The following is a 12,484-nucleotide window of genomic DNA, read 5'->3' on the forward strand; positions in this document are numbered from 1 at the left end:
TCACCACGATACAAGCAAAAGTTAACGAATAACCTTTCTTGATTATAATTTAAATTGATAATTATATATGTTTATCATGTAGGTAGACTTAAACAGTTGGTCTGTTTGGCGATCGTGATACCTATTTCTATTACATTTACAGTTTTATTTTGAAAATAAACAGATACTTTTAGGTAGGTAGTGTAGTTATTATCTTAATACTTACTTTTGTTGCTGTTATAATAAATTAATAGGTAAGTACTTATATTTGTGATTAATGGAAGGAGAATTATTTACGTTTATTGTTCGATTTTATGGATGTTTCAATTATTTACGCATAATAGGTAATTTAGTAGGCATGTCAATGTTTGTCGATTTATATTCAAGACTAATTCGTTGTCTTCGTTTTTGTTTTCCAATAAATTGTCCCGATATCTTAACTGAAGCCAATTTTATTTACACCGGGTTACCTTTTGAAAAATTTCACCCTTCGCCACTGCCGTGAAATAACAATAGAGTCGGTGATTACTACTTATAGAACGCGTAAATGACAACACACATAAAACAATCGCAGATCGTAATTTATTAACGCAAACTCAATATTTGATAGTAGGTGAAATAATGAGAGTGCATACCTATAATTTTGTCATGTACCTACTACGTATGTATGTTGAAGAGCGAGTGCGTAATTTAATGCTTTCACGAGCACAGATAAACATTAGCATGTTGGCGTGTAGCGTTCGCATAATTTCCGAAAATAACAACAATCGAGTCCCATTCGCGCTACATTACGTGCTGAGTTATTGGTTAGGTACGCGGGGGTGAAGAGGCATGGCGCGGGGCACAGGAGGGGAGCGTAGCTCGCGAGTCCCGGCCGAGACCTGTCAAATTTAAAAACGAAACGAATACATCCGGAATTTGGCGGATGCCGGGTGCCAAATTATTGTTATTCGGAAGAGGCGGCCTGGCCGTGTAGCGTTGTTATTGAATTTTGGCCGCGCCCGATGTCGCCTTTGTTGCGCTATCAAATCTAACGAGACCTGCGTGTATTGTATACCATATACATTTTTATATTTTTTATAAAGATTAACAAAATCAAAATCCACATAAAGTAACATAAATCAACGTTTAATACTAATTTTAAGTTTCAGTGCGCAGGTTTAAAACATTTTATAAAAAGACTTACTTCTTGGCTTGATTAGCTTTCTATTTCCAAATAAATTTTATAGTTAGCCCTCATTAGGTTTTATTAGACTAGGCGTTGTATTTGGTTTCGCCCACCTGAAAGGCCTTTCCTACTACAAAAATCTCTAAAACCATCTCATCATCATCATCAAAATTTCATTATTACCCTTGGATGTATCTCTTCGGGATAAAAAGTAGCTTAAGTCTTAATCCAGGACATGGTTCATCTATTAATCAAATGTTATCTAAATCCATTCAGCTGTTATTGCGGTTACTTCTAATAAACATCTTAACAGCCAAAAATGTTCGTAAAATTTTGCATTAAGACAAGATAAGAAAGGAACGGCAAATATTTTTTAAATTTACAATTAGTAAACGGCACGTGATAAAAGATACTAAATAATGTAAGTAAAGCTCTGCAATAAATTAGGCTTAAGCCGAGTTTTACTTTATAACTTGTTAGACACAGTCTGTTCGAAACGTTCTAGTTAAACTCAAATGACACTCAATGTCGTTGCGAGTAAAATTATCAAAATGCAAGCAAAAGTAGCTCGATTTAAATCGTACGTGTCTTCAGATTTAAAAAAAAATTACATCGCAAAATTCAAAGTCATTCAAATAAATCAATTTCATCACGGATTTATATTATGCAGCGCCTAAAAACAAACTGCGAACGCAAGTGCGCGAACAATAAGTTCGAAACGAAAAATTAAATCACTTTATTCTGGGAAAAGAGATTATGAAAACTGTAAAAATAAAGTATTAGAATCGCGATTCTCAGATTTTATTTTAGTTCATAAATATAGTATACTATTTAGGGATTAATGCGAATCAAAATAGATTTCGTAGACTGGCAGCACCGTAATTCAAAATTATTTTATGTTTGTCTCCACCAATAACATGTGTGTAGGTATTCTTGACAGCTATATAGATTGCATGCTCCATGTCCCACAAAACCCTCAAAAAAAATTCGAATTTTCGAAAAACGGTATTGGTCTCACGATTCACCCGAAATGGAATGACCGGGGCTTAACAGTAGCATAAAGCCAGTGCGACGGTGCACGGCATGAATCTGCGGGACTCATTCCTTTTGCCAACGAGATTGCTTTGACACAGGTAGCCATACACCATATAGACTCGTAAGCTGGATGACTTTACGCCATGATTTTTACTCATACTAACCTAATTTAGCTTCAAATAATCTTATAAGATATTGTATTTTTCATCGATATTTTGTAAAAGTTAAATACCTAAGTACATACAATGCCATAAATAATATCGAGATTACCCAGGATATTAACTCGCAAAGCCGTTGTGTCATCTTAAGACGTCATTAAACAAAGTCTTATAATGCCTAGTATTTCCAATGGCTAGTGGCTACAATACCTTAAAACATTATTTCTTGCACACTGCGACAAAAATAGACACTCAGATCTGTCTCAAATCGCGACCAAAACCTTTTTGATACAATTCAAATGAATTATGCTATTAACCAAAATTTAATCAGAGAGCGGTTCGCCGTCATTTCTGGTTGCATAACGCGGCGCCTGGGCCGGCGGCGGGACCCAGCCCGCCGGGACACATCGGCTAACAAGGAACCTAAATTCAATTAAGGCAGTTAATTTAAACCGCTTTGTATGTCAACACCATCCCCACTGGTGTTGATTAATACCGTTATTTCAATTATTTATTATATTTTATGAGTAATTTGCAAGTTTACGTAAAGAAGGGGTTCTAAGATGTTTCATGTGTCAATTCTGATAATTTTTGGCTATTTAAATAAAATATTCCTATATTAAAAAAATATAAACAAATGGAATCGGTTAAACAAATATGTTTTCAATGTTTAACAATTCATTTAATTATTATACGAGTATGTTGAATTTTTTGGTAAATTATTTTACTGCTTAAAGCGTCATGTGGTTATACTCAGATGTGGCTAAATTACCTAATGTAAATTTTGATTGCTATTTTATGCAATAAAATATACAGTTTTATATGTCTTACATGCCTTTACACTTACACAAACTAAAAAAGATTCAAATCAACATCTATAATTAAAATACCAGGGTCGAAAAATCTGACGCTATCGGGAATAGTGTACTCAGTTATGATTTCAGTATAACCGCTGTATTAAATAACTACAGCGGTGGTAAATAATAACAGTAAAAACGCTTTGTCACGCTGCCTGGTCGGTGCGACGGTCTGACCGTTTCTTGCCAACATCGGACAGGATTTTCCACTCGGTCCGGGCGGATTTGTGCGTTCCTCGCACAAGGGAACTCCATTTAGCCACAAAAAACGTGTACGGAAAAGGGTAGGTTGTGGCCCGCTTCCCATACAACTAAGCGAATTGAGAATCTACAAACACTATTTTATTTGGTAGAATGATCTATTAAGGAAATGTAAACGCACTGTTTGCGAAGTCATATATTGATATTATATTGGTTTTGGTTTTGTCAAATATTACAAATATGTGATGATATTATTTTAAGAATTTAAGGCTGCATTTCCTAATAGAACAATGCTGAGTATATTTTAGATCGACAAACATACATCCCCACAAATAATGTCTGTATTTTCTCTTTAATTTTTAAATACTTTTGGTGAACAAATACTGGCATGAAATTTTTCTACTGGCAAAAAAGGAATTAATAACAATGACAGGCCACCCTTCGCGTTTCACAACAGAGCGGTACTCGCAGCACGATAAGCCTTGTTAGTGCAATAATTGCCTTTATTCTTTATTTTCTGAACGAAAATCTTGGCTTTTTTGAAGAACGTTTAATTGCGGTTATTATTGAAAAGATTTTTTATTGTGGAGAAAATATTCCATTTTCAAATTTAGTACATTTTCGGTCTCCATTGATCTACTTACCAGTAAATTTTTAAGTGCTTTTATATGTATGGTAATTGCATAATAATTTTTAAGGCTTTGATCTGTGTCCAATATGTATTTCTGACCTGCGGATTTTCGCAATGTTATAAAACCGTTTCTGTTAGAGACCGATTTATTTCAGTGATTTTATTGTAAATTACAGTTAAATCAATTCTGAAATGAAAGCAAATTCATTCGAATTACGAATATCGTCCCTTTTGATACCTAAAAGGCGTATTTGTGGTGGGCATTTCGCTTCATTATTTTGACGTTGTGTTGGATGGTTTCACATACTTACGCATTCCCTAACAAATTCATGTTATCTATATATACTTATAATAAATCTGTAGAGAGGTCAATTCTGTACATGAAATATATTTCCAAAATAACTATCAGGCGGTGATTAGGGATCGATACTGATGCCAAAAATGCAATTAGTAAAATTTTTGTCTGTCTGTTTGTCTGTCTGTCTGTATAACCGTTATAGAAACAAAAACTACTCGACGGATTTTAACGAAACTTGGTACAATTATTTTTCATACTCCAGAGCTGGTTATAGTATACTTTTCATCACGCTACAATTAATAGGAGCAGAGCAGTGAAGGGAAATGTTGGGAAAACGGGAGAAGTTACTCCATTTTTTAGCTTCCGTCGCGTGTGCAACCTTAATGGTTAAAGCTACACAGAAATCATGTATGACGGAAATGTTCTCCTTAAAATTATATAAAAAATATCCCACGACAGCATATGTCTATCTTTTATGGTTGACTCACAATAACACGTGTAACTCCCGATAGCTGAGCAATTCGAAGCTTATAACATTCTCAGACGCTGACGTAGTCGCGGGCACAGCTATTAACAATAATATTGTGCGGTTCCGTGTTGCAATATTTTCAACAGTATTGTGGATTGACATATTATATTACCCTACCCTACCCTACTAAAATACGAAAGTTAATCTGTCTGTTACATCAAAACCACTGAACCGTGAGGAAGGACATAGGCTACTTTTTTACGAAAAACGACGGAAACTCGGACGAAGTCGCGGACAACAGCTATGCTATATAAAATACCGAAATCGTCATAGGTTTACCTATAATATTAGAGGAGTTCCTTCGATTTCACCAGGATCCCATCATCAGACCCTGACCGGTCAATTGGACCACCTGCATACCACCCACCATACATTAAAAAAACATCCCGACAAATTGAGCACCTCCTCCATTTTTGAAGTCCGAAATCCACGCGGGCGAAGCTGCGGGCGGAAGCTAGTAGGAAATAAAAGCGCTCACATATTGTATATAAAATGCTATTGATATTTCAACAAAATAACATTACGTTGTCACTTTCGTCACATCTGTGTATCACAGTGATCCACCTTAGAGTGTCGCGTTTCGGGATCAGCCTATTTATACCGATTCCAACAGGCCGGCATAATTGTGTCGATTGCTGAGGGGTAATCATCTCTCGTCCGTCGACATTGTATTGGACCCCACTCCACTTACCATCAGGTGCTGTAGGATCACTTTGCCGTGCTCGTAAAAGAAAATCTGGCGTCACAAGGTGACGCTTTACATAGTAAACAAAGTTAAAAGAAGACATACGAATAAAAAAGGTAAAATATGATTTCCCAAGACGCCATCTAATTTTGATAACGCAGTTGAAGTTACATAAGCCGGAGAAAACATGTGAAATGAAGATATTACTTTCTTCATCTATTAGTATAGTATGGCCTATAATAACGTGATAAAAATATTCAATACTTTGTATAGTATTCAAAGTTGTATAAGTCTTAGTTGTGGACGAAAAACGACTTATTAGAATACTCTCGCGAAAACACAACACAAATGTATTATTAACATAATAATAGTTCACAGCTGCAGCCTCAAAGGAATAAGTAGGCAATAGGCATGTAACTAGTGAGTTTATGTTCGCCAAGCTTAATTACACTCTATCACAACAGAGGACGAGCGTATCGCCATGGCTAGCACTAATACCAATATTATAGTTTGTTATTTAGTCGAAAACTGACGTATATTTTTGTTGTCCAAAACTTCTAAAGCTTGCTGGTTCTAAAATCTTAAGTAGTATTGAAGCATTTTTATTAGGACAAATAAATTTACAATATTATATATTAGGGGTGGAACTACGTATCAAATAGCGGAAACTCGCCCCCCCCCCCCCTCCGATATCCTATACTTAAAAACACTTATACATAATAATAGAAATATAATGTAATCCAATCTATTGATTTAATTGGAAAAAAAATTACAGAGTTAAAAAGAATTACAATCACGATCTAGTATTTGAGCAACAAACTCAAAGTAATCACATTACATTCTTTAAAATCTTTCACTATTTTCTCCAACGAGAGTAATAGTTTAAATGGAACTTACAAATGTCGAACTTTTAATACTTACCGGCGAATAATTAAAAATGTATTATACTAATTGAATGAAAGTTTTCTGAGCGACGAAAGTAGCGTCTCGGAATTTCATATTCTCGTTAGAATGTTCCAAGAAGATTCATTTGATTGTAAAACTTTATTTTGCTTAGCTTGTGATAGTATTTTTATAAAAATATTCTTTGTTCATTTCCTCGGGGTGGATAAATCATTGTTATTCGAAACTATGATAAATATGCAACGAGATAATGTTATTGGATATTATAATGAAGCAAGTAGTTATTTTGTATTAAACAAGCTTTTTTCTCTGTCTGGAGAATTTGCAGTATTACAATGCAATTTTAATAAATTTCAAACCGCAATACGTGTCTTTGTTTATCTTATAAAAATATTATGATTAGGGACTCTAAATCTAGTAATATTAAAAAAAATGTTATTTTTAAAAATATTTATATTACATTAAATATTATCTCTCTAATCTAGTGAGATCCTCTCTTCGATCATTGGTGAGGTTATTCTTTTTGATTTAGTTATCCAATGCAAACGCACATAATATTGTATTTTACTCGAAATTGTCTATATAGAAATATACCCCATACGATCATAATTAATGTTACAGATAAATATATAATAAATGTTTGTACAGCTTAATATTCATTATGTTTATATCGCTCTTTATTGCTCATTTAATCACTTCTTTTGACGCAGACATATCGATATTTTAAATGAACACAAACTCAATTTGGTTTACAAAATCGTAACATAAAAAGGGTTCGGAATGGAGTTCATAGGGAAGGGCTAATGATTTTTGATTAAAATCCGTCCCATACGGCGGTATCGCGACGTAACGTTTGATCGAGGCCCGCACCTGTGCGCGCTGCGCCCTACCCTCCCGCCTTTTAGCCCTGTATATACAAAGAATATTATTTTGAAAGATATCTTTTGAATGTTTGAACGAACCATGGCATTTTAAGTAATTGGTGTTGGTTATGTCTGCAGTCATATAGTTTATTAGGTGTTATCAGCCCTGTATTATATACTGACCTACTGCTGTGCACGGACCTCTTCTACTACTGAGAGAGTTTAGGCCTTATTCGACCAGGCTGGTCTACTGCGGATTGGTAGATTTCATATACTCTCAAAATTGCTATAAAGAACTTCTCAGGTATGTAGGTTTCCTCGCAATGTTTTTCTTTACCGTTAAAGCAAACGAAAATTTATAAAGAATACACATAATATGACTTTTAAAAAGTCAGAAGCGCCTTCTTTTGGACCTATGGACATTCATCTCGACAGTCCGTTGCACACCCAATTAAACTATTGTGTTAAAGTTATTGAATAAATATTTATTATTTTTGAGCGAATTTAATCCACCGCTGATCTTATAAGTATTAACTATGAGTTAGTTTTAAATGTTAAAGGCTAATTTTATTATTTTAGCAATAAATGTAAATGATTTGTAAATCGAATCAATTTATGACTTATTTAGTAATGTAGTTGAAGCAATTGCCAACTTGTAGTTGCCGTTATTTTGTGTCTTGTATATGATAATTTTACAGTATCTGTCTCAAAGTAAAAACATTGTATCTGAAATATTGTTGTTGAGAGTTCGCAAACACTGTGGCCCTAAAATTAGATTCTGGTTTAGGCCCAAGAAACTAATTTCAGGACTCAATTGCCCGTGTGTAACACTTTGATGCGTTCCGCCGGATTTGAGCCAAGGCACAGCGTCAGTTCCAGTGTTAGCGGACACCGGCCGAGTTTAACCTAATTTGCTACTATAGAAGGCTACAACTACGTTTAGGTCGCAGCCTTTATGAGAAAGTGGGGCAAGGTAAATACAGACAGATAAAGTTTATTAATGCGGCCGCCATGATGTGTTCTAATTGTTGTAGTGTCTTTTCTAAGATTACCAAGTTATTTTAGCTTGCAATACGCGAGTTGATGCATATATATTTTATGTAAGCGGATGAAAAAGGAATTAGTTTTAGACTTAAGTGTGAAATATAAATTTTCCATGTTATTGAAAGTTTGTGAAAGTGTTTGGATGTAACCACATTTAATATGGTAAATTGGCTGGTGAATTTAGATAAAATGTTACAAACATAGAACCACGACTAAATTCATAAATAGGTTTTATTTTGGTTTCAATAAAATGTACTGTGGGAATTTTATTCCGAGAACAGGGTTTCACGTTTCCATTTTTATAATAAAAGTACACTTTTGTACTAAAACGTTATATTTGTCAATTTGATTAACGAAATAATATTTTAGATTCAAAAATAAAGCCGTTCGGTAAGAGTTAAATGCAAAATCCATTTCTCTATCAAAAGCAAGATCTTATTTACTACCCTCGTTACCACGAATTTAATCACACAGTACACTAAAGCCCCGAATAAGTAAAGCACTACGAAAACCCAAAGAAAATACTGGTGAACCAAAGCAGCTCATATAAACCATGGTATGATATACGATGTGTATGTAGGTGTGGCGGGCGATCAGCGTCTCGCTAATATTGAATAAAGTTCCGATGGCGAAGTTTCCACGAAACATTATATTAGTTGGAGGGCCGCGATCTCCGCTGAATTTTGATTGTTTTATGACTACGACCCACATAATAATGAGATATCATTTATTTACATAGAACAGTTTTATATTACGCATATTATGGGATATAGTTTTTTAACTTTAACGGGAATAAAAATTCTAATATCCCGTGATAACTATTTCCAAATAAGTTTTATTGTAAATCGTATATTCTAAAATTGAAGCATATATCTAAATATTTGATTATCCAACAAATTGGAGTTGTTATATAATGGAACTTTCTTATATCGATTCAAGGGGGGAGAGGAATGATTTGATTAATACTAATAACAGACGTTAATTCGGATCATCCAGATATATCGAGGAGTAATCAATTGGGGCGTTCTGGTAATAACCACCCGTCTACCCCGCGGTTCAATATGAAACTAGGACGAGGGATGAGTTCAATAGAATGTAGGAACGTCAGTCAGTATGCCAACTTTGTTATTTATATGAACTACGTAAATCAATTGTAATAGATTTTTAAATTATTGATTCATTAACCGTGATTTCCATTTGCATCTTATAATTGAAGTAAGAAACAAAAATAATACGAAGCACTAAATTATATAAATACTTCATTACATTTACTCAATATGTAGTTAATAAAACTGATAGAATTTTGTAGGTGTAGTTCATAATTAAGAAATAAAAATATAATAAATATTAAGAAGTAAAGATTAAAAATAGGTCTATCATCAATATTATAAAATAATTTGACAAAATTTACCTACAAAATAAATATGTTTCCTATGTAAAAATAATATATATCAACAATTACATCAACAAAGTATAGCAAATTAGAACTCCATACACAATTACAATTACAAAATATTACAATACATAGAAAAATACTTGCCATAATTATTCATTATTAATAATACCCAAAGTCATTTATGTAAATAGTTGCGTTACTGCAGCTCTCTATAGCAGGCAGGGGTAGGCAGGGGGAATGAACGGCGTGAACATTGCGTTTTTATACGAAAGTGTCCGACCGATGAGGCTAGTTACTACACGCTCTCGCCCCGCTCTCCACGGAAAAATTCACACGTTCCCTTTTCATGCATTCGAGGAAGGAAAGCTTTTAACCGTCCTTTTTTAATACGCAAAGGAAGTCTGTTTAGTGTGCCGAGGTAAATACTGCATATGACATAAATAGGGGACTTAATATTATTAGTGACGCGATGAAAGGTTTTTTTATGATTGAATAAATATTGATCGAGTTGTTCTGTGACGATTATATGCACGAACAGGCCTGTTCAACTGCGATGATACCACGTTTTAATCTATAAAATGTGCATCCTTTTCTATTAATAATAGTTTGTTATCACTTACATTTTGTATTTGATTCATTTTAGTGAAGTGCCTTCCGAATTCCCATAAATCGACGCCGAATTTTAGCGCCCAGTTCTTGACTCTGAAACAAAACCGAAGATTAGATGTGTCCGAAATTGTTTTTTGTTCTTTGTCGTTATAACATTTCTTTGGAAACTTTACCTCTTTGTAATATTAGTATAAAGATAAACACTTGTGTAAACTTTAGTTATAAACATTCTTGGTTGCTAGTTAAAATATTCTTTAATAATACCTTCTACTATAAAAACTAAGTACCTACAACTATATCACAGAGTGCAACAGTGATTATGGACGTCTGATGCTGTCATTGTACAAAATGTCTGTACAGTGAAGTATATATACCCAATATTATGTTATGTCTAGACAGTGTAATACAATTTTGGCGTAGTGGATGCAAGTTAAGATTCATCGCGTTATTTAACCTTCATATTTTGATGACGGTAATCAAGAGTTCTATCACAGACTTAAACATGATAAGAAGTTTATTCCTAAGTTTGTGATAGTAATATATAATAAATTGGTGAGTACAAGTTATGTAAGAGGGCTTCTTTTGTGGGTTTACGTGGATATCGTTGTGGTAGGCCGTCGACCAAATCTACTATCACGTCTAGTGTGCCAATTTATAGAGTAAAATTATTTTGACACGCCAAAAAAAAATATTGACTACTCTCATGGTGATTTGGAATAAAAACACGTTTAAATTAAATTAATTTCAGAGATGAATATCGGTAGGAGTATAATACTATTACAACACCTGTCCAAATTCCATCACAAAGGCAGAGGAAGTTAGAAATCGGGTCATGTGTTTATTCCGCGTCGGCAGTCACCCTTATTTCATAACGCGAGGGTCCCTAACAATTTATATTTGTCGCGGTATGACAAAAATACAAATGTACCGTTGAGATGAGTGCTATTTAATTAATTTTTTTGAGTAGAGCCACCGTTGTGTCAGCGGCATTTACTGCTGCTCTAACCCAGTGATACTACTGTATCATTGAAAACCGGATTTTTGCCGGTTTAACCGGTCCAATATGAAATCGACTGACGAGAAATGATTATCCCTCAGCAGTCGAAACAATTATGCTGGTCCGTTAGAATCAGTTATACGCAGGCTGATCCCGGAACGCGACACACTTACGTGGGCCACTATGGCCGCCTTCTGTATGGTAAGTATGTATTTTGAAGTGAATTTGGAAACTTAAAAACAAAATGCTGTATAGATTGCTGTGTCTATTGACTATTTGCCGATCCAGTTTTTGTTAAGGTTCAGGTGTGGATAGCGCTTGGAGAGAGACTGGGCAAGGAAATTGATGTTGTAAACCCGCGTTTATTTATGTGTATTAAAAATAGTTTTTACGTAACTTTATTTGGATCATCAAGTTATTAAAAAGGCAGTCTTCTTCCACTTGCCCCTCCAATATGGGGTCAATTAAACACTCTTTCAAGCACATTTGAAAAAGTATAATGATTAGTAGTGTATATTGAAATAAAAACTAAAAACTATTTAAACGGATTTTATCGCGGTTTTTTATATTATTATTTTCTCCCGACGTTTCGAAGACTTTGCAGCCTTCATGGTCACGGGGGGGACTGAGGTGTTGTTCATCCGTAAAGTCAAAGTTACAATATCTACCTACATTTTTCAAATATACAACTTTTAAATTTTTATCTGTTGACGGTCCGATCTACGCAGAATGAGCTCACAGTGTCTTGAGGTCTGGCAGCCGGTCTTTTGGGATCCGATTTAATTAAATGTAGAACAGGATCCCAGGCTTGTGCAAGCTTCCAACCATCTTCCCTATTGAAATTTGGGTGTTTTTAATTTCAATAGCCTCGCGAATCATCCTAGGCAGGAATCGGTGTTCTTTTTGGCAAGGATTTGTGGCTTGTCTAATCGCAAATAATGATTGGAGCCTCCTTCAGAATGTTCAGCGACTGCAGACTTCGTAGAGCGTCGGTGTTTCACGTCAGCTATATGTTCTTTTACGCGGGTCCCTATATTTCTTTTTGTTTTGTCCTGTATAAGAGAGGCCACAGTTGCAGTCGATCTTGTATACACCTGGTTCTTGCAGAGGTATATGGCACTTGACAGGTGG

The 12,484-nt window shown here is 34.6% G+C and overlaps 1 protein-coding gene across 1 annotated transcript in view; it reads right to left on the reverse strand.

The window, feature by feature from the left end:
* LOC115443776 (voltage-dependent calcium channel subunit alpha-2/delta-3) overlaps positions 1-12,484 on the reverse strand; it is a gene marked incomplete in the record, with an annotated part of 76,158 nt that overhangs the window by 46,943 nt on the left and 16,731 nt on the right. Inside the window, 1 exon segment of the mRNA XM_037442908.1 lies at positions 10,368-10,449. Coding sequence (XP_037298805.1) covers positions 10,368-10,449 — 82 coding nt within the window.

This window comes from Manduca sexta, chromosome 25 (genome assembly GCF_014839805.1).
Source record: "Manduca sexta isolate Smith_Timp_Sample1 chromosome 25, JHU_Msex_v1.0, whole genome shotgun sequence".
Classification (NCBI taxonomy): Eukaryota; Metazoa; Arthropoda; class Insecta; order Lepidoptera; family Sphingidae; genus Manduca; species Manduca sexta.